General features: G+C 39.6%; 1 protein-coding gene across 1 annotated transcript; it reads left to right on the forward strand.

Annotated features, from left to right (window-relative positions):
- The first annotated feature begins 3,657 nt into the window (after positions 1-3,657).
- LOC129248359 (venom dipeptidyl peptidase 4) lies at positions 3,658-22,255 on the forward strand. The gene is made up of 8 exons (XM_054887885.1): positions 3,658-4,243; positions 14,586-14,680; positions 14,749-14,879; positions 14,960-15,754; positions 15,811-16,009; positions 21,203-21,740; positions 21,811-22,025; positions 22,107-22,255. Exons 1-8 carry the CDS (start codon positions 4,072-4,074, stop codon positions 22,239-22,241), a joined length of 2,280 nt encoding a protein of 759 aa, XP_054743860.1. The 5' UTR covers positions 3,658-4,071; the 3' UTR covers positions 22,242-22,255.
- Positions 22,256-23,376: the final 1,121 nt, after the last annotated feature.

Consider the following 23,376-nt stretch of genomic DNA (forward strand, 5'->3'; position numbering starts at 1 on the left):
AACCCCTTAAAGTAACAGAAAACGCTAAATATCTAGGACTCGTACTGGATAGGAAGCCAAATTGGGGGCTCACAGTCGCAGATAGAGTACACAAAGCTACGACGGCGCTATACTCCTGCGGAAGGCTCATTGGGGAAAAATGGAGTTTGAAAGCTAGAATGATACACTGGTTGTACACAGCAGTAATTAAACCAATTCTTTACTCCGGTATTGCAATATGGTGGAATGCCCTGGAGAAGGGCGTGAACATGGAAAGAGTTGACAGGGTCCAAAGACTTGCATCTGTTCTTATAACCGGTGCAATGTCAACCAGACCATCGAAAGCACTATATGTGATATTAAACTTCCTTCCGGTAGACCTGCAGGCAAAGTACATTGAGCGCAGTGCAGCGATAAGGCCGAGCACTTTAAGTAAATGGTCAAATACAGATCATGGCCACCGTAAAATCCTGGATGGCGCGTTGGGGCTTCCCTGACAGCTGGACTTTAAAGTTCCGCCTATACTTGGCACTACAACGTTATTGACCCTCCTCTCCTCGAGGGAAGAGTGGAAACTGGACGTGGTAAGACAGGGCAAGTCCATCCATGTATACACAGCTGGCTCAAAGCTCGATGGTAGAGTGGGCGGAGGTTTATATTCCGAGCATCTGGGGATGTCCTTCAGTTTTCGGCTTCCCAACTACTGTAGTGTCTTTCAGGCTGATGGCAATAATGAAAGCCGTGACACAGTACAGTGTTATACGATACCTGGAGATGATATCTACATTTTCACTGATAGCCACGCGGCGATAAAATCAATCACAAAACAGTCGATAACCTCCAAGGTAGCCATGAAATGTCGCGCATCTCTTAACGAGATGGCTGAGTCATTTCGCCTAACGATAGCATGGGTTCCTGGCCATTGTGACATTGAGGGGAACTGCAGAGCCGATGAACTAGCGAAAATCGGTACCAAATTGACTGATGAGTACATAGACAATGATATAGATGTACCCTTGCAAACATGTAGACTATGCATCCGCGAGGAAATTGTAAGAGTAGCGAACGAAAGATGGCGTAACGAAGCCCCACTTGCAAAATAGCCCGACAAATGTGGGCGACTCTCAATGGTAAACGCACAGAACTTCTACTAAGAAGAGATAAGCATACAGGGTTTGATTGAAAAGTAATGAGCCTTATTTTTTTTAAGCAGTTTTATTACACCTTTTGGCTTGTACAACTAATATTCTTCAAAATAGGACCCTTGAGCGTCAATACACCGCTGGTAGCGGTCCTTCCACGTAGGAAACATTTTATAAACTCATCCGCCGGAATCGCGTTCAATTCGGCTGTCACAGTTTTTTGGACCGCCTCGATGGAGTCGAAACGCCTCCCCTTCAGCTTTCTTTGCAGGCGCGCGAACAAGAAGAAGTCCGGAAGGAACAGTTCTGGGCTGTAGGGAGGGTGGGGAAGCACCGGAACCCCCATGTTGGCCAATGCAGAGGTGCAGAGGAAGGCCGTGGGCGCCGGCGCATTGTCGTGATGAAGGGTCCAATTACTGACGAGGTCGGGCCGAATCCGGGCGACGCGGTTTTTCAGCCGAAGGAGCACTTCTTTGTAAAATGCCGCGTTTACAGTGCTTTCTGGAGGTACAAACTCCTTGTGGACGATGCCTCGAGAGTCGAAAAAGATGATCGCCACTGCAAAATCCTAACACACTTTTAAATCAGCGCGGAGCGATGTTGACCGATTCGGTTGATCGCTTGGTAGACGCTCCGCGCGAGAAGGCTCATTACTTTTCAATCAAACCCTGTAGTCTTAACACACTGATTCCAGTTATTAAGGGGCACTGCCTAATCGGTAGGCATGCCCAGAGAATGGGTGTGCAAACACATGATTTCTGCAGTAGTTGTCTAGACGAGGATGAGGAAGAGACCATTCGGCACCTTCTGTGTCACTGTCTTGCTCTATCCAGACGTAGACTCGCCATTTTGCGTGGACATTTCTTTAACGAATTAAAAGACCTCGGCTCTGTCGAAATTAAGGATCTTGCGAAATTTTTGAATAGTACTCATGGGTTTCAGGAGGGATAGGGGCTATTTCGCTCTCGGCAGCCGCCGTAGGCGAATGCGTTGGTGCGTGATTACCATTCGGAATTCACAGAGAGAACGTAGGTTCGAATCTCGGTGAAATCAAAATTAATAAAAACATTTTTCTAAGAGCGGTCGCCCCTCGGCAGGCAATGGCAAACCTCCGAGTGTATTTCTGCCATGAAAAAGCTCCTCATAAAAATATCTGCAGTATCGGAGTCGGCTTGAAACTGTACGTCCCTCCATTTGTGGAACAACATCAAGACACAAATAGGAGGAGGAGTCAAGCACCCAAAAAGGGTGTACGCGCCAATTATATATATATATATATTTCGCTCTCAATGCATAATTCTTTTTCTTTTAATTTTATAAAAACTGTGACATAAAAACGCAATTCGAAATTACCATATCAGCTACCTACCAGCCCTATTCGAATCAGCAACTCACTGCATTACAGGTCATAGGTATAACACCAAGATACGGACGGGAAGAAAAGGAATGTTTGCATTAACTCTCCGGTTGGGGCCAAGAATCCTAGAATAAATACTTATGGGAACTAGAGTTGAATAATGAGTGTTAACTTGCTATTGTATATGAAAATATAGATGAGATATAAGAGAGAATTATGAAGTTAGCCTTGATGAAAAGTTAGGTTAGGTTAATGAAAATATGGAAGGTGATAGAAAAGAAAATAAAAAGGAAAAAATATTGTTTTAAACAAAAAATTTAAACAAATTTCTATGATTAGGTCAAATCAACGGCTGATTCTACCAAACTCACTGAGAGCCAAGTAGAGATAGGCGCAACCTTCTGTATTTTCTTAATCGGGGGCGGTGACAGTCCCACCAGCTAAGACAGATATCGCTGCTCACGCCATTTGCATCGAACATGGCTAGGCATACTGCACTAAGTAATTAATGCAATAAGCGGATAATTAAAACACTGAAAAACTGAAAAAACTTAGTGATAATGAAATCCCTACTCTAACTGCCACTAAAAAATGACTGATAGTGCAATTCAGTGGTAGTGAAAAATGTCCAACACTGGTAACGAAGTGTTTCGTAAATGGCGAAATCGCACTAGTCGTGAACTAGACTTTGTATCACTACTTTAGATATTGCCTGCAAGGTATTTTGAAGACTGATTTACGTATGTTTTGTATGTATGCAAGCAATGCAATAAGCAATGTTTGGCATAGCGAATTTCCCTTAATACAATAAATCCAACCGATATGCAAATCAAATGAGCAAACAGCATAAATAAATTAGGAATTTATATGCCTACAGGCATGTCAATCAAACAAATAGAGAATGGAGTTCTGCTGCGGGAAGAGAATCTCATGTGCTTGACATGCCGACTGTGTAGCGAGGGAGTCACCATATTAAATGTTGTTCCTGCGCTGGATTATATTTTGCTGCCGATCAACACGACTGCTTGCTTTTGTATTGGCAGTGACGTCGGCGGCTTTGACTCGCTGACCGCTGCTTGTTATGCGCTGTTGACGCTTCTGCCGCCTGCCTGATCATGGCTTATCAGAGCTATTCAGAGCACTGTTGCGGCCAACTGGAGCTCAGTTGAACGGTGGCAGTTAAGTGCAACGGTTGTGTGGTGCGCGTATAGTGTGGGATTCGTTTTGTGTGGAAAAGTGGGAGACACCGGTTGGTGTTATTGGCCGTTCGGTAGTGTTTGTGGTTTTTGTATATCTGTTTGTGTTCGTTAGCGTGCTGGCTTAAGCGTGACGCGCATAATAATTGATTTTTGTTTTTATTTTGTTTTTTTTTTACTCGCTAAAAAACTTGTATACAAATTTACATAAAAATAAAATAAGAGTTCAGTGACGTGTGCAACTGCTGCTGCTTCACTTTATTGAGTGATTTATTCCATTTGCTGAAAAGTTAATTGCAAACGAGAAATAATTTTAATAAAATTTGAAGTTTCTAAATAAAAAATAAATAAAAAAAAAATAAAAATAAAAATTAAAAAATAAAAAGCAAACATTCAAATGATTTCGAAAACCTATTTGTTTATCTTGTTATTGGCGCTTGTAAATACCATACACGCGCGTAGTTTGCCGCATGAGAATGCAGCGCGCAATGCAACCAATAAAGTACCTTGGGAATTGACTGAGGCGCTCTCGGCTAGCTGGCGTACCTTCAATGGAACTTGGATTAATGGTAAAGGGGTTTTTTACAGCTATTATAAAAACTTCTATGGCTAATTAAATTTAACAAGTTTGCAAGTAGGGAAATTGCTTTGTTTCAATGCAAAAACAAAAACAAAAATGTTTAAAACACACAAGAAATCAGTTAAATTTAATTATGTAAAGCTTCGTGCCGCTTTGGTTAGTTAAGTAGTTAGGCAAATACTTTAACTCCAACTATAATCTTATCATTTCATCAATAAAATTTATCTTTCGATTGCTCGTTTTATTGATATTAACAAAGTTACGCACGAAATTTGATAAAAGAGAAATTTACTAGCCAATAAAATCGTATCGATAAGATTTTAGTTTATGTTTTAGATTACATTTCAAGCATTTTTTTTAATGACATATAAAAGGGTATGGGTGACCCAGTTGAAGGAAATGTCGTTAGAAAGAATTTGGCACAATTTTATGTCAATATTGGGGGGTGAATTTTTTTTTCAAAATTTTTTTAGCAGAGTCTGATTCAACATAGAATTAGAAGAAAAAAAAAAAAAAAACGATTATAGGAGCATTCCATCGAAAATGGTAAATTTCGACCGCCGAGCAAATTGCATTTCCGGATGATTATATTAGTGTTAATGTATTTAAAATATATCAATCTTCATTATAAACATCGACCTTTTACTTGACCTCAGTTTGAAGTATCTTTTTTTACAACAAAAACAACTCATAAAAATTTTATTTTCTTCTATCGAAATTTAGTCAAGTTTAAGCGCTTAGTTCTCATTATGTGTGACATATAGCGTGAAACTGATAATTGATGTTAAAAGAACAAACTTTTACGTTTTGAAAGGTAATATTAAAAAAAAAGTTTATTTATGAACAACGCAGATATGCTCCTTTATAAAAATGGTTCGATGATGTCCCGTACGAACGCACTTAACACTGTAAAGTTATTTTTCTGCTCATCCGAGTAACTTATTTGTTTCGATTACTTTACATTTAAAGCAAACTACTGGTGCTCTTTTTACTTGTAAAGCATTGATTTCTGTTTGCATCGCAAATAAGTTCAATATTCAGTCATTAAATTTTGTCCCGTACGAACACGGCATATAAGTTTTTCTTTTAACTAAAAAATGGAGAAAATTAGTGAAAATAATAACAACCACAGCGTGTCACGTTATAAAAAATGGAGAGACAAGAAACAAAAAAAAGGTCCAGATTTCAAAAGCAACGAAAAAGGAAGAGTAAAACAGTGGAAAACTGAAGCCATGACATAGGAAGAAATACAGAAGAGGAAGAAGTACGAAAAAGAAAAAAAGAGAGTCCAAAGAGCCAAAAAGTTGATCCAAGCCCAAGACAGGGAGGCTGGTTCAAATATTGTTGGTGATTGCGAATCTGAATGTTTTCCAAACAAATGTAAGCAAACGTATGCTAAGGCTGTACAGAAATGTATGCAAAGTCTACCCAGTTTACCCACTAAAAAGAGGCTGTTGTAGCGGGTGTGGCAAAAAAACTTGGACTTAGTATTGATAACGTTAGGAATAAATCTATAAATGAACCAATGAACGATGACGAAACCACCAAAATGGTGAAAGATTTTTACTTTCGTCCAGACATTGTTTATACATGCCCGGGCATGAACGACACAATGGTCTGTTGGACTAACGGTAAAAAACTTACATTACAAAAGCACTACCTCACCTTATTTTTAAAAGAAGCGTTTTATATATTTAAGGAAGAGTTTCCGAACATAAAAATAGAATTTTCTAGATTTTGGGCACTACGACCGAAAAATGTTTTGTTATTAAAAGACACGCCATCAGAACAGTGCAAATGTATGATTCACGAGAATTTTATTCTAAAATTGAAGTGTTTGAAAATAAACTACAATAGCTCCTACTGGAGCAACATTCTCTGTGATACGGCCCTTGATTCAAGCTGTTGGAGAAATGTGTGCGATACATGTAAAAATGGAAGTAAAATAGTAATACCTTATGACCCAGGAAAAAATATAATTTATAAGCAATGGAATAAAGGAGACGATCAACGAGTAAAACTGAAGACAGAAGAAATCAGTTGTGGAGAGTTTCCACGAAAACCTTATATCCGACTTAACATATGTCATGTATCACATAAATATAAAAAGAGTACAAGCACAAGCATTCCAAAGCGATAAAAATAATGAACATGCAAGAATACTTCAAATTGATTTTGCTATGCCTTATTCTTGCGCATATCAAAACGAGGTGCAGTCAGCTTTATGGAGCAGGGAAAGTGTTACTCTTTTTACCGCTGCTTCATTTTTCATGGCACAATGTAGAACTTTTGTGATATGCTCTGATACAAAGCAAAAAGATAAAGACAGTTTTAAAAATTTTTGCAGCAGATCATGGCGAAAGAATTAAAGAAGTTATATGGAGTGATGGTCCTTCTTCTGAATTCAAAAATAGTTATGTGGTCTCGTTATTGGTATATCTCTCTGAAAGATATAGCAAACAATTTGAATGGAAGTATTTTGCCACTTCCCATGGTAAGGGAGTTGTAGACGGAGTCGGTGGCAATATAAAAAGACTTGTTAATCAAAAAGCCCGTAGCCAAGGAATCAATACTGTAATCCAAAACGCGAATGATTTCGCAAAAGTTGCTGCCACATTTGTTCCTTCAACATCCATTTTTTATATTTCTGCATCCGAAATAGCTGACAAAATTCGGGATGTTCGTCCCTGGGAATCGTCCAAGCCTATACCCGGAATATCCAAATTTCACGAAATATTAGCAAATGAGCTCGAAGTTACATGTAAAAGCCATGCTCAAGATAACAACAGCATCAAATTTTCCCTTTAGAGAACGTTAAAATCAAAATTTAAGAGCTGAATTTCGTACGCGTCCCGTACGAACACAATTTGTCCCGTACGAACATTTTCATTTTTACACTATAAGTCATTTAAATTAAATATGTTTTAAATGTTTTTGTTGTGTTAATAAACTCTAATACAATCACAATCAAATGTCATTTTCGTTTTCTTGTTAATATTATTAGTTTCGCTGAAATTTCTCTTAATTCACTATAACTCAGAGTAGTGGTAGACTGGAGCTGTCCCGTACGAACATATAATTTTTTTTTTGATTTTGCAAAGATGTGCGAATATTTTAAAGCACGTATATAGGTTTCGTTTAGAAAACTACCACACAGGATTAGTGCCCTAAATAACTCGCTTTGAAAAGTTATGGTTTGTCTATAATTAAGGTTGTAAACTGTAAAAATTCGTACGATCTGTCCCGTACGAACCATGGAATGCTCCTATAGCGTAGCTCTTAAGACAAATTTGAAATTATACCAATTTTTTAACTCAAATGTTTCTAGAATAATTTCGTATAAAAAGTATTTCATTGTTTCGAAAAATTAAGAAAAAATTCAAAAAATATTAAATATTAAGGTATTAAAAAATATTAGATATTACTATAGAATAGTAAAAGGTATTAAGTATAATAATAATAATAAAAAATATTAAACATTAAAGCCCTAAAAAATATTAGATATTAAAATATTAAAATAATAAAAAATATTAAACATTAAAATCCTAAATAATTTTAAATATTAAAATCCTAAAAGAATTAAATAGTAAAATACTAAAAAATATTAAATATTAAAGCCCTAAAAAATATTAGAAAGTATTTAATATTTAAATAATAAAAAATATATAACATTAAAATCCTAAGAAATTTTAAATATTAAAATCCTAAAAAAACATATATTAAAATATTAAAAAATATTAAATATTAAAGCCCCAAAAAATATTTGATATTAAAACATTAAAAGGTATTAAATATTAAAATAAGAAAAGGTATTAAATATTAAAATCCCAAAAAAAATTAAATATTTCAATATTAAAAAGTATTAAATAAAGTGTGGTTAAGTTTCAAGGGCCGGTGTTGATGTTGAATAAATTACAATTTTTTTAAGAAATTATTGTAATTTCTCTCTATCATGATAATATTGGTATGGCTCAATTACGTATGGAACAAAATATCGCCCAAATGGCCTCGGCGGTACACCTCCATCCGATGGTCCAAATTTTCGATGACGAGGAGGCATAATTGAGGTTCTATGCCGTTAATGTGCCGAATTATCTCATCCTTTAGCTCTTGAATTGTTGGTGGCTTATCGACGCACACCTTTTTTTTCAAATAACCCCAAAGAAAGAAGTCCAACGGTGTCAAATCACATGATCTTGGCGGCCAATTGACATCGCCGCGACGTGAGATTATTCGGCCATCAAATTTTTCGCGGAAAAGAGCCATTGTTTCGTTAGCTGTGTGACAAGTGGCACCGTACTGTTGAAACCGCATATCGTCCACATCCATATCTTCCAATTCGGGCCGTAAAAAGTTCGTTATCATCTCACGATAGCCAACACTATTCACAGTAACTGCCTGACCGGCCTCATTTTGGAAAAAATACGGCCCATAAACCGCACCAAACAGTCACTAATTGTGGGTGCATTGGTTTTTCAGCACTCACTCTTGGATTATCATTCGCCCAAATGCGGCAATTCTGCTTATTGACGAATCCACTCAGGTGAAAATGTGCCGCATCACTGAAGATGAAGTGCGCGATATGCATTTTGATTTGAACGCCCGTTTTCATAAGAAACCTGAATAACTTTAACGCGTTGCTCGATTGTGTATCTTTCCATGGTTCAAATTGAATTAGTCTGAGATTGAAAAAATGTTAAATAAATGCAGAAAAAGCTTGACGTTTAGGTGTGGTTTCCATTCAACATCGGCCCTTAAAATTTAAGCACCCTTTATTAAAGCCCTAAAAAATATTAGATATTAAAATATTAAAAGGTATTAAATACTAAAATATTTTTATTAAATATTAAAATAATAAAAAATATTAAACATTGAAATCCTAAAAAAAAATTAAATAGCCTTGCAGACACCTGCTTAAGCCAGAGCCGCCTCCCAGGCACGTCAGGAGACACCTCCTCAATTACGCCGCCGAGATCCAGGACAAAACAAACAGACATCTACCAGACATTGTTTAGACAGACAATAAATGACATTCATCGGGAGACCATCACCACCTTCTTAAGCTCCCGACCACCGAATGTCGTAATCGTAGTCTAATCGCCACCTACAGCGGATGAAGGGCTCCAGCTTCTCCGTGAGACTCGCGTAACACTGGCACAATTACGTTCTGGATATTGTAGCAGGTTAAATTCCTACTTATCCAGAATTGACCCCGACATACCAAACTTATGTCCTGCATGTGAAGGCACCCGCACGACACTAACCACCTTTTCACATGCCCCTCAAAACCAACTCATTTAACAACCCTCTCCCTCTGGAACCAACCTGTTAAAACAGCATGTGTTCTTTAGATGAGTTAGACGAAGGCGACCGGTGATATACACTACACTGACAGGGTTTGTATTACTCCTACAACAACAACTACAGTGATTTTCAAAAAAGTCCTTTTCCATTACGACAGCGCACCAGCTCACGCCTCAGCAGTTGTGGACTGAAAAAATATAAACATTTTGGCACGCCAATAAGTTCACCAGCCAGAGCAGGTGATTATAATTGCATTGTCCAATATCATTTTTGGAACAGAAAATACCTGTACAATCCTGAAAGCACTTTTGTAGTACAATTTATAATCCAATAGGTCTCAGTTTTTTTGCGGTGGCTCAAAGTTTTAGAATTTTTGGCCATAGAAATCTCTATATTACATATACGAAATGATAAAAGACGCCTTCTAATGGAAATGGTAGAGTTTCTACAGCACTATTTTCGTGAACCATTTTGGCCTCATAGCTTTCCTTTTCCTTTGCTAACCCCTTTTTCAAACAAAGTTCATCTGTTCCAATCCAAAAATCTAATTTGTAGCAGGTACTGTGTTTTTGATTCCCACAAGCCGAATATTCACACAAATATTCACTTATATGCATTTATTTAATGCTCTTGCCAAATTTATAACTCATCTCCATTTATTCACATCCAATAATTTTTTATTTGATTGAACTTGAAAAAGAGCTTAGTTGACATTCATTTAATTTACCCTCATTAGTTTTCATGGAGAAATGCCTTAATGGTGCGGATTTAGGCCAATTACTACTTTTTTGACATTTGACATATGAGTACAGTAAGCATTAATCGCAGACAAATCCATACATACATACGTACATACAAACAAACATACATACATACACACATACATTCATACGTAATTAATAATGTTAGCATTGGTGATCTCAGTGCTGCGAATGTTGTTTACGAAATTGTGGGATATTTTTATTAATAATTTTCTTAAATTCAGTATAAATTCAATATTTATTTTGTTTTGTGCTAAAAACTAGAGGAATACAAAAATTAATGTAATCCCGAAATCGCGGGATTAGTCCCGTGCAGCATACTTTTTTGAAAATCAGTAAAAAGTCAATATTTGTTTTATTTTTAGTTAAAAACTAGAAGAAACAACATTTAATGTAATCCCGAAACCACGGGATTTGTCCCGAGAAATATTGGGTATGGGAATAAGTTTCCGCACTCGTAAAAGAGGTGTCGTGGCTGATACTATTTTTGTGTTCGCTCTAGTTCGCTCAAAAAGTATCGTGAATTTCGAATTTTCGCAGATTACGTATATTCGAATTTCGATTTTTTTGTGGCGATGTGTTGGTAATCATGTCCCTCACTCATGCCGACGAGTTCGGCCATTTTGAAGGTTCAGTTAATTGTTGACAGCTGCGTTGCTTGCACGTGTTTCGGCTCGTCTTCGATTTTCACCTATTCAAAAAGATGGATCAAAGAAGCTGTATCAAATTTTGTGTGAAAAACGAAATTAAGTGCGCGGATGCATTCCGAATGTTGACTGTGTCATACGGAGAAGCCACTTTGGACCAAACCAACGTTTATCGGTGGTACAAAATGTTCTCAGAAGGCCGAGAAGGTGTGAATGACGAAAAGCGTGCCGGATGCCCGAGCACTTCAACAACAGACGAAAAAATTGATGAAGTGAAGAAAATGGTATTGGCCCATCGTCGAATCGCCGTTAGAGAAGTTGCTGTGGACCTAGACATATCGATTGGCTCGTCCCAAGCTTTTTTTTTAAATGATTTGGGCATGAGACGGTCGCCGCAAAATTTGTACCAAACTGCTCAATTTCGACCAAAAGCAGCATCGCATGAACATTGTTAATGAGATGTTGGACTCTGCCCGCAACGACCCAAATCAGCTCCAGAGGGTCATAACTGGTGACGAATCGTGGGTTTATAGTTATGACGTAAAAACCAAAGCTCAATCAACTCAATGGAAGCTGTCGCATGAACCAAGACCGAAAAAAGCGCGCCAAGTTCGGTCGAATGTAAAAGCTTTGCTTACCGTTTTCTTCGATTGCAGGGGCGTTGTGCATCATGAGTTCCTTGCACAGGGTAAAACGGTCAATAAGGAATATTACCTGCAAGTTATGCGCAATTTGCTCGAAGCAATCCGCCAGAAACGCCCGGATTTGTGGAAGAACAAAAATTGGCTCTTGCATCACGATAACGCCCCTGCTCACATATCGTTGCTTGTGCGCGACTTTTTCGCCAAAAACAACGCACTTATGATGCCCAGCCACCGTATTCCCCAGATTTGCTTCGTGACCAGATTTGACCCCCTGTGAAATTTTCTTGTTCCCGAAACTGAAGAGGCCCGTGAAAGGACGACGCTACGCTACGATTGACGAGATAAAGACGACATCAAAGAAGGAGCTGAACAAAATAAAAAAAAAATGATTTTTTGGCGTGCTTCGAAGATTGGAAAAAACAGTGGAACAAGTACATATTATCTCATGGGGATTACTTTGAAGGGGACAATAGATATTAATTAATAAATAAATAATTTTTGAAAAAAAAAACACAAAATTCGCGTTACTTTTTGAACACACCTCGTATGTGAATGTACACCATTTGTATAACCAGCCTTAGGTACACATCGAATAATTTACATAAATTCGCGAAATTTTTCAAGAGAAACCTCCATCTGAAAGGGATAGTTTTTTCCGCCCAGCATATCGGCGGCATAGTCTTTTATGTTACACCACTTAGTTCGTAGGCCAAGCAGTCATAGTGGAAGAGTGTTCCATTCGGGTTCAGGATATTATAATAGGTGAAACCCTTACCTATTTAGAATCGACCTTGGCATACTCATTATAAGTATGTCCGGGGTGTGAAGGTACCCCGCACGACCATAGCCACGTATCCACGTGCCCCTTAAACTCACTCATCTAACACGTCTCTCCCTTTGAATCCCCTATGTCAAAGCAAAAAATTCTTGGGCCTGCCGTTAGATTACACTGACTTCGACTAGAAAAACTGTTATAACAACAAAAACTGGAAGAGTTTGACCCAGTGAGCTGTATGACGATCGCAACTGAATGAAATGCAGTTGTTCTTGGGTAAGACTCCGTCAGAAAATATGAGATTTGCAAGTGGTCTTTCGATTTCTTTGAAACTTTGGGAAATATTAGTTCTAGGTAAGATACATTCAAGCCTAAAAGGATTTTGAAAAATTTTCAAAATTGAGTCATCTACGCCATGTTGAATATCGGGACCGTGTTTTTTCAAAAATCAATATTTCTTGAACCGGTGGATGGATTTCAATGCAATTTACAGACAATATAGAAACAAATAAGTAGTTTAAATTAGTATTATGTAAAAAAAAAATTTCGAAATTTTGACCAAAAAAAAGTCAAAAAATTTTTTTGAATCAATTTTTAGTTGATTTGGCCACTTTTTTAGATTTTCTGTTATACACGTAACGATTCCTTATGATTTAACCTTTATTTTGAAAAAAAAAATTTTATGGTGTCTATAATAGTTCTCGAGATATTGCGATTTTAGTGGAAGCGAACACCGTGAATTTCGCGGTTACGCAGCGCAGGAGTAGAAAAACGCGCACAGACCTGCAGCAGTCTGCTCCAGTCACTTCATACAGGAACACATAACGCAGCGCGAACCGTGCGTGCGTACGCGAAAGTGCGTGCGCGCTTCCACTAAAATCGCAATATCTCGAGAACTATTATAGACACCATAAAATTTTTTTTTTTCAAAATAAAGGTTAAATCATAAGGAATCGTTACGTGTATAACAGAAAATCTAAAAAAGTGGCCAAATCAACTAAAAATTGATTCAAAAAAATTTTTTGACTTTTTTTTGGTCAAAATTTCGAAATTTTTTTTTTACATAATACTAATTTAAACTATTTAATTGTTTCTATATTGTCTGTAAATTGCATTGAAATCCATCCACCGCTTCAAGAAATATTGATTTTTGAAAAAACACGGTCCCGATATTCAACATGGCGTAGATGACTCAATTTTGAAAATTTTTCAAAATCCTTTTAGGCTTGAATGTATCTTACCTAGAACTAATATTTCCCAAAGTTTCAAAGAAATCGAAAGACCACTTGCAAATCTCATATTTTCTGACGGAGTCTTACCCTCTTACTTCTGTTGTAGCCCATAGAAAGGCATTTGGATTGAAATTGCGTTGCTCGATCGCTGGTTTAAATCCACAAAGCGACTCACCAGGTCATTGGAAAATGCGCTGGTTACAGTTTCGGTGTGTATGTCCTTTGACGTTATTGCTTCCGCCCAGTGTGTGTAACGCATTGACGATGGTCGAACAGTATTTGTTCTTGTTGCATTTGGTCATGACAGAGGTCATGACGGGTCGTTTCAGACTCGTTGCGTTGATAGTATAAACAATTTCAGGCCCATTGACTGATGTCTTGGTTCATATGAAGTTGTAGGAAACGTTGTTGAGCGAGTTCTCTTGGACACACGTGGAAGGAGATATAAAAAAAATATATTTTTTTTCAAAGCACTCTAAGAGCCGCCAGAAGATGCTACAAAGGAAAAAGGTCACATGAATATGTTTCTTTGCGGTTGGGAGACACCCTATGTGTGCATGCCTCATAGTTTTTTAAGCAATGGACCCTCTTTTTCTATTACTTGTCATATGGATTCCATCCAGTAGTTATTGCACACTTGCAACTGAGACAAGGCCAGGCGTAAATGAATGCTCAAAATACCAATGCATCCAACATCCTCAGCAAAAAATATAGTCAAAAATCACCGCGAATGTTTATCGCCTTCAAACTCCCACTCTATGAAGCCTAAGCTCAATGGGCTATAAAATTGAGATTTTGTGAAAAATTCTTGATTTTTGTTACTGTGCCAAAAAGTTTAATCTTTGGTTACCCTCTCACATAAATTTATACTTCTTTCGAATAATTTACAATTTTTTTTCTTTCTGTTATATTTAGTCTACATTACAAGTCACACTTTTTTATATAAATATCAAATCATAATCTTTCAGATGCTGAATTCGCCTACAGAGCCACTGACGGCTATCTTTACAAATACAATGTGGCCACATTGAATCGCTCATTGATTTTACCCACTGCCATATTTGTAAGTATGCTACTAAATATCATTTTCAGAAAAAAAAATACTTAGAATAATATGTATGCCCTTTCCAGGACGTGTATCCTTCTGATCTGACAATCACTTTCTCGCCAGACAACACAAAGTTGCTTATACGCTACTCCGTCGAACAACTCTTCAGGTACTCGGTGACTGCTAAATACTCGCTATTGGATATTGAAACGAGGTAAAAAAGGCTTCAAAAAAAACAAAAAAAATTTTAATTAAAGTCTAATTTCATATTTCGCATTTCATTCTCTCTACCAGAGTTGAGACGAAAATCCATGGCGGCGAGAAATTACAGTATTGTAGTTGGTCGCCAGCGAAAAACCGACTCGGCTACATCTATGAAAATAACGTGCACGTTCACTACGAAGATGATCAAGAATTGCAGTTGACCAACGATGGCGTTACAGGCGTCATTTACAATGGCATACCCGATTGGGTGTATGAAGAGGAGGTGCTCTCCAGCGGCAGCGCTATGTGGTGGTCCAAGGATGGCACACATTTGATTAGCGGCTATTTTAACGATGTTGACGTGCAGACTTTCAAGTATCAAGTCTACGAAAATGATTATATGAATAACTCACTGCTTGACTATCAATACCCACAAGAACTCGAACTGAAGTATCCCAAAGTCGGTACAAACAATCCAGTCGTGGGATTGCGCCTATTCAATGTGGACACGAAGCAACTAGTGCCGATCAACATCACAGCACCAGTTGATATTGTGACAACCGATCATATTTTACAAAATGTTGTGTGGATCGATAGTGCGCGAGTGTTGTTGATTTGGCTGAATCGCCGCCAAAATTTGGCCTCATTTCAGGTGTGCTCGTTGGAGGGTGTGTGCAACGAGGTGACACGTTTGAATGAACCGGATGGTTGGATAAAGATGAGCACACCTAATTGTGAGTCCAACAATTGCACATTTACATATTGGATAGATGATTGGGCGCAAGTGTGGAACTTGAATTTAGAAACGGGCAAAAATCAATGGCAGTCACGCGGCAACTTTACCGTCGTGGGGGTTTACTTCTATGATGCAGCTACTGATGATCTGTAAGTGGGTTGGAGCAGTGCGTCCTCGTGTAATGTTGATTCATCTTTTTTTCTAGTTACTATCAAGCTACTTTGGAGAATGAACCCTATCAGACGCATATTTTCCACAACAATGTATGCTTAAGCTGTGATTTGCGCGATCCCGACGAAAATGTTTGTCGCCATGCCACTGCCTCTTTTAGCACAGATCGCTCGTACTATGTTTTAACTTGTACTGGACCTGGACCAGCCGTTGTAAGAATCTTTGAGAGAAAGGTAATATCAGAATCCAGTAAATATAGATAGATAGACATGATCAAGGGTAGAAGTCAGTTGTTAGACTCATTTTAATTGGCAAATAATACCGCACAGTCGCGGCAGAATGGGGTGGTCTTAGACGGTTCTTCTTCTTAATTGGCGCGATAACCGCTTACGCGATTTTGGCCGAGTTTAATAAAGCGCGCCAGTCGTTTCTTTCTCGTACTAATCGGCGCCAATTGGACACATCAAGTGAAGCCAAGTCCTTCTCCACCTGATCTTTCCAACGCAGAGGAGGCCTTCCTCTTCCTCTACTACCACCAGCTGGTACCGCATCGAATACTTTCAGAGTCGGAGCATTTGTATCCATTCGACATGACCCAGCCAGCGTAGCCGCTAGATCTTTATTCGCTGCGCTATGTCTATGTCGTCGTAAAGCTCATACAGCTCATCGTTCCATCGCCTGCGATATTCGCCGTTGCCAACGTGCAAAGGTCCAAAAATCTTGCGCAAAATCTTTCTTTCGAACACTCCTAACCTCCCTTCATCAGATGTTGTCATCGCCCAAAGCTTCTGCGCCATACGTTAGGACGGGCATGATGAGAGCCCTGTAGAGTGTTAGTTTTGTTCGTCGTTGTCCCCTTGACCGGTGTTAAAGGGAAACTACACAATTTCTTTCTTAAACAAGCGCAAAACAGATGGAGTTCTATCTTATCGTGTGCTATCTCAAAAACACTTTGGCCTAAGTAAGACAGAAGCAGGACGAATAAAGTGCTGGGGATCCTCGACCATTCAATTTCTAAACTCATTGCGGTGTTAACATGTCTTTGGGTGATCGGAACTCATGCCGAAAAGCTTGGATTTCAGAGGCTGTGGGGATCCTGCAGAGAATCAGACTGTTGAACACTTTCTTTGCAATTGTCCGGGTTTGACGGCGAGACGCTTAAGGTTTCTTAGTGTGCCTTTTGGGGATAGCTTGCGGCAGTTCTCTAGCCTAGATCCCTTTTCTTTCCTTCACTACATCAACAGCACTGCATGGATGTATATGGTTTTCCTTTCTTTAAGTTTTGAAACTTATCGCAGGTAGTGGTCTACATTATGGTATAAAAACGGCACTCTAGTGCACCCGTGGTAGGTGAAATGGTTGAACTGCCAGTCTGGCACTCCTCAAGCAGCACTAAAGTTCCGCTTTGATACCATTATGAGACCTCCAACAGGCAAATATCTACAGCCAGCCAGAGCAGTTGATATAATGGAGAAGATTGATGGGATTTAGGTTGGCGCACTGGCCCAGGCTGTCGAAGAAAGGAACTCCCAGTGACTTTAGTCCTCTAGCTGCCAAACCCGGACATTTACAGAGAAAGTGCTCAACAGTCTCCTTCTCTGAAAGGTCTCCACAGCTTCTGTAATGGGAGTTAAAGGGTAACCCTAGGTTTTCCACATGTAAGCCGATCGTCCAGTGACCAGTAAACCCAGCTACGAGTGTGGAAATTGAACTGCGAGGAGTCCAAAGGACTTTCGCAAAGACTTCTGCTTGAAAAACACCAGCAGTATTCGGCACTTTAAAGGAGATTGGCTGATTTAGAGAAAACCACCGCTCCGATTCCTAGTTCCATTTTTGGGCCGTACGTGAATGCAAGCTTGTGTGCAGATTCTCCCCTCGATCCAATCCTGCCTATTTGGAAAGATTTCTCTAGCACGACCCTCAAACTCTAGTTTGCGGATAGAAAGTTCTGTTCGAAGTTCAGAGAAATACGGTGTTACCTGCCCGAAAATGCTACCATGTCCCTTGAGAGATTGCCTCCAGAGGCCAACCTCTTTTAACCTGATTGCACTTCGAGCTGCGATGGAAATAACGTAAATGTCGAAGGGAAGTAAGTGCAAAAGGACATTCAGGGTAGCACTGGGGCAAGTTCTACATGCTTGGGTGATGCCAATGTATGCACTCCTTTGCACCCTTCCCAGTTTAGTGATATTATAGCCCCTCCGTAAAGCTTCCCATCAAACCAGGCATGCATTCGTTTAAATTGGCAAACTCACAGCGTTGTATATCCCCAGCACGACCAGTCCACATTTTTACCGAACATAGAGTAGAAGGATATACTGGCCTTTTTTTAACCGATTTTCAATGTGTAGCTTCCAATGGAGTTTGGAGTCCGGTATCTCTTCAAGATACCTAACTACCGATGAGAGCGGGAGAACGTGGTTGTTTAATTTGGCAAGTCGAAAGGGTTGTGATTTATATTTTCTTGTAAATAGCACCGGCTCGGTTTTGTCAGAGTTCACTCGGAGGCCGTAAGTGGCAGCCCCGCGACTGAGTACATCCAGTGACCTTTCCAAAATCTCAGCCATGACTGAGGGAAACGGTCCGGATACCATCAGGACCAAGTCATCGGCGTATGCTACTACCTTAACCCCACCCTTATATAGCGTGGTACTTTTGCCATCTAACCTACCTTCCTACCTGCCACAGCCAGGAAGTACCCAATTCTCTCCATCGCCACCTTTTTCTTGCAGCTGCGACACAAGTCTTTAGAAGAAATCCGCCATACGTTTCTCATGTATTCCCGTTAGGCAGTGCGTGGTCATTATACCAACTTCTTCCATTAGGAAGGCCGGCCTTGATTGATAAAGGACCTAGTTCTGTGTTTATTCCTTTGAGGCCATACCTGTCTAATAACCTCCCAAATGGGGTCCGTGCACGATGTAGATCGAACTCATCCGATGCTTATAGATAAGAAGATTCCTATGTGGTCAGTTCCCCTTCCAACCAGCTCATCTGCGATGCAATTTCCAAGAATGCCTCTGTGTCCAAAAACCCAAATAAACGTTCGTGTTGCACAGCTTAGCCAGCTTATTTAGATTAGCTCTATATAAGATATGGATGGGCTGCTTACTGGCCATAAGCGACTGTGATTTCATAGCTTCTGATAAATCTTGAAGATTATAGGATACTCGAGAATATTTTGTCTTACCTTGGCCAGATAAAGTTTGAAAGGGGAAAGAGTGCGCATTTTTTCTGCTACTTCTATTTTATATTTTTAATCTATCTATAACGTTTTTCACAGTTTCATGAACTATATCACAAATAGCCCCAAACTTAGCGGGCAAATCTCTTCCTAGCGTGTGTCTTAAATTTCCGCTCACAAAAAGTGCGTTTTTTTATCTACCGTAGATGGGGTAAAATGGGGTTCTTCGCGGATGCACAGACCTTTCGAGATTCAGGGTAGGACTTTCCGTCCTTGAGTTAAGTGAAGTGCAAAAATAATTCTCAGCAACCGATCTTACCATCCGATTCTGAACTACCACTAAGTTGGCATCCATCTTCGTTGACGGCTATCTTTTGTGATGGCCTTGTTGTCGGTACCTTTCTCTGAGAGGCAAACAATGCTACAAGTCGATACAATTTGGTCGACTTTTCGAACCAAGGAATAGACTACACTTCTCCAAAGAGTACTTAAGTGCTAAATACGAATATGAACTTCAAGTAACCTTACAGCGTCAGGTTCTAAAATCTATGAAAAAATGGCGTGTGTCGTTTCTCTTTTGACGGGTCTTTTCCGAGATCTGGCGTATTGTGTATTTTTGTTCATCAACATTTGATTAGCCACGCTGAAGTTGGTTGGTTGATGATGGACTTTAGTCCTTTTCGCAATACGCTCGATGGAATATTCTATGTGAGATTTAGAAGACTAATTCCGTAGGAGCCGAATGATTTGGTGTATGATTACTATTCGAAACGTACACATTTGAAAGGTCGGGCACGTAACACCAATTGATGCTAGCCGCAATCAAGGAGGCAGGTGATTGGCAGAAAAGTAAATATTTACTCCGACAACCAAGTGGCAATAAGGGCCCTCGGGTCAGTGGCGGTGCATTCGAAACTGGTTCAGGGAATGCCTGACCTCACTTTCGACTGCGTCCAAATTCTTTGACATTAGCCTCATCTGGGTTCCTGGTCACAGCGACATTGCGGGAAATTGCGAGGCGGCTGAGCTGGCCAGACAAGGGATATGTGAAGAAATCTCCCCGCGAAAGGAGAGAATTGGGATCCCCCTGACTACCTGCGGTCTGCTCCTGGAAAGATGGACACCGCGCCAACTCAGCGAGAGTTGCGCAAGTACACAAACTTGTAAGGTCGCGAAATCCTTCTGGCCACGTGGGGGCCGGGGAGGCTCGGGCGAGCTTCTGAGGTTGACAAAATATCAGCTCTCGAATCTTGTGGGTTTTCTCACAGGTCACTATGCGCGAGAAATGCATACTGTGAGGCTTGGAATTTCTTCAAGTCCCTTTTGCGATGGATGTATGGAGGATGAGGTGGAATTATCTCAGCACCTACTCCTTAGCTGCCCTGCTCTGGCGGGGCTAAGATCCAGGCATCTTAGCCCTTACTTCTTTGCTGCGCTTGCTGATATAGCAGGCGATGACATTAAAAATCTGATGAATTCATCAGTAGCACAAAGCGGTTGAAGCAAACGCCACCCTCCTAACCATCCTAGCACCACCTCTCCCCGCCCTCTCTCCGCATCCCATCGGTCTTCTTCTCTCACTTCACCTCCTTCATGGTATCACAAAGGACGAATCCAATTTTCCTCGTCCAAGTGTGCTCATTTCTTGGGCAACCATACCAACCTTAACTAACACCAATTGATAGAAGCAGTGTTTTCTAACAGCGATCGCTCCTCCTCCTGCCAAATCTGTGCCGACTATATTTCTGCGATGAAAAAGCTACGCATAAAAACCATCTGCCCCTCGGCGGCGTAAAACTGTTGCTACCTCGTCTCCATGTTTGAATAGCTAACCGGTAGTCTGTCGGCTGCTTCGGCTTTGTTGTTCGTGTTTCTACTAACTGCTCATTTTTCAATTGGGTGATCTTTCTAGTTGGAGGGCTCCAAGCCAAGCTTTCGATTGGTAGGCTAGTATTGGTAAGAGGTTATTTGTAGCCCATTGGAAATTGCACATGCGCGTTTGGAGAGTGGCTCGAGGAGCTCGAGAAAAACCCGCAGCTTAGAATGTAATCTCAAAGTAACACGGAAAGTCCGCCTCTTGCAAGCCAGATAGTCTTTGGCCGCGCAAGCAGACGACACACATAACTTTGTACCCAGTAACCGAATTACTTCAAACTTTCTTTTTATGCAGCAATGAAATTCATATTAAAGTTAAGACCACAAATAAACATTAAAACATGCATTTTACATATTTCACTTTTAGACCGATCGCGAAATAGCCGTTTGGGAGGATAACAGTGCCTTCCGCCAAACATATGCCAATAAAGAGTTTCCCAATAATACTTATTTGCAAGTACCGCTAGCGGATGGTTCTTTAGCCGCTGTGAAATTACAATTCCCACCGAATTTGAACGAAACCAAGAAATATCCAATGCTTGTCTATGTCTATGGCGGCCCCGATTCGGTGCGCGTTACAAGCGCCTTTAGTGCCGGCTTTGGCTTGTATATGGTTACGAATCACGAGGTCATCTATGCGCTCATCGATGGACGCGGTACTGGTAATAAGGGGAAAAAATTACTCTTCAGCGTTAATAATAATTTGGGAGATTTGGAGGCACAGGATCAGATTTATGTGGCAAAATACCTACAGACTTTGTATCCATTCATCGATAGTGAACGCGTTGGTATTTGGGGATGGAGTTATGGTGGCTATATGACAATCAAAACGCTGGAGTATGATGCAAATAATGTGTTCCAATGTGGTACGAGTGTGGCGCCAGTTACCTCGTGGCTGTACTATGGTGAGAAGGGCGTGTTTGCATCACTTCAATAGTAAAAATAATAAATGCGTAATGCAACTTCCCTTTCCAGATACGATCTACACCGAGCGCTACATGGGCTTACCAACAGAGGCAGATAATTTGGCTGGCTACGTAAATAGCAGCGTTTTTCGTAAAGAGATTGACAGCTTCAATGTTCATGATCTCCTGCTGATTCATGGCTCCGCCGATGACAATGTGCATTATCAGAACTCGATGCTGTTTGCCAAGAAACTGGTGGCTGAAAATATTCTATTCGAGGAGATGGTGAGTTTTGTTAACTCTCAAGTGGGCCACATGACCTTTCAATTTTATATGGTATGCCATTTTTCTTCTCACTCTTTACAGTCTTACACCGACGAAAATCACTCAATTAGCGGCGCTTTACGCCATCTCTACAACACAATCGATAACTTCTTTATTAGTTGCCTAAATTTACGTGTAAGCGATGAGGATGTGAGCGAGACTGAGCCAAGTAAATGAATTTGACACAAGACTGTAATTACATTAATGTAAATGGTCAGATTGTTTATATGCATGAGTAAGCAGCAGAAGTATTAGATAGATAATTTTGTATCCAATTAATTTCCTTAATAAAAATAATTTAACTCATTTTTTATCAATAAAAAATTGAACAGAGAGCCAAAAAAGTTTGAATTGATTTTTTATCAATAAAAAACTAAACACATAGAAGAACTTTGTTTTAATTTTAATGGATATACTACATATTTGTTATTGTGTGGAATCAGCAATGCAAATTTCATACAATTTTATAGCCACTATTATTGACTCAAAAACTGGTTTGCTAAAAATATGTATAAGATTCTGAGTGGATCAGAGTGACAAAGACGTACAAAAAGGCCATAATACTAACAACTTTGCATATGAAATTAAAATTAAGAGGAAGAATAGAATTAATATTTTATTGTTGCCATATATGTACAAGGTGGCTAAGTTTCAAGGGCCGGTGTAGATTTTGAATAAAATAAAATTTTTTTAGGAAATAGTGGTCATTTCTCTTTATTATGATAATATTGGTATGGCTCAATTACGCATGGAACAAAATATTGGCCAAATGACTGCCGCGTCTCGGCGGCACACCTTCATCCGATGGTCCAAATTTTCGATGACGCTGAGCCATAATTGAGGTTCTATGCCGTTAATGTGCCGAATTATCTCATCCTTTAGCTGTTGAATTGTTGCTGGCTTATCAACGTACACCTTTTCTTTCAAATAACCTCAAAGAAAGAAGTCCAACGGTGTCAAATCTCATGATATTGGCGGCCAATTGACATCGCCGCGACGTAAGACTATTCGGCCAACAAATTTTTCGCGCAAAAGATCCATTGTTTCGTTAGTTGTGTGACAAGTGGCACCGTCTTGTTGAAATCACATATCGTCCACATCCATATCGTCCAATTCGGGCCATGAAAAGTTCGTTATCATCTCACGATAGCGAACACTATTCACAGTAACTGCCTGACCGGCCTCATTTTGGAAAAAATACGGCCCATAAACCGCACCAAACAGTCACTAATTGTGGGTGCATTGGTTTTTCGGCAATCGCTCTTGGATTATCATTCGCCCAAATGCGGTAATTCTGCTTATTGACAAATCC

The sequence above is a fragment of the Anastrepha obliqua genome, chromosome 5, assembly GCF_027943255.1.
Source record: "Anastrepha obliqua isolate idAnaObli1 chromosome 5, idAnaObli1_1.0, whole genome shotgun sequence".
NCBI lineage: Eukaryota > Metazoa > Arthropoda > Insecta > Diptera > Tephritidae > Anastrepha > Anastrepha obliqua.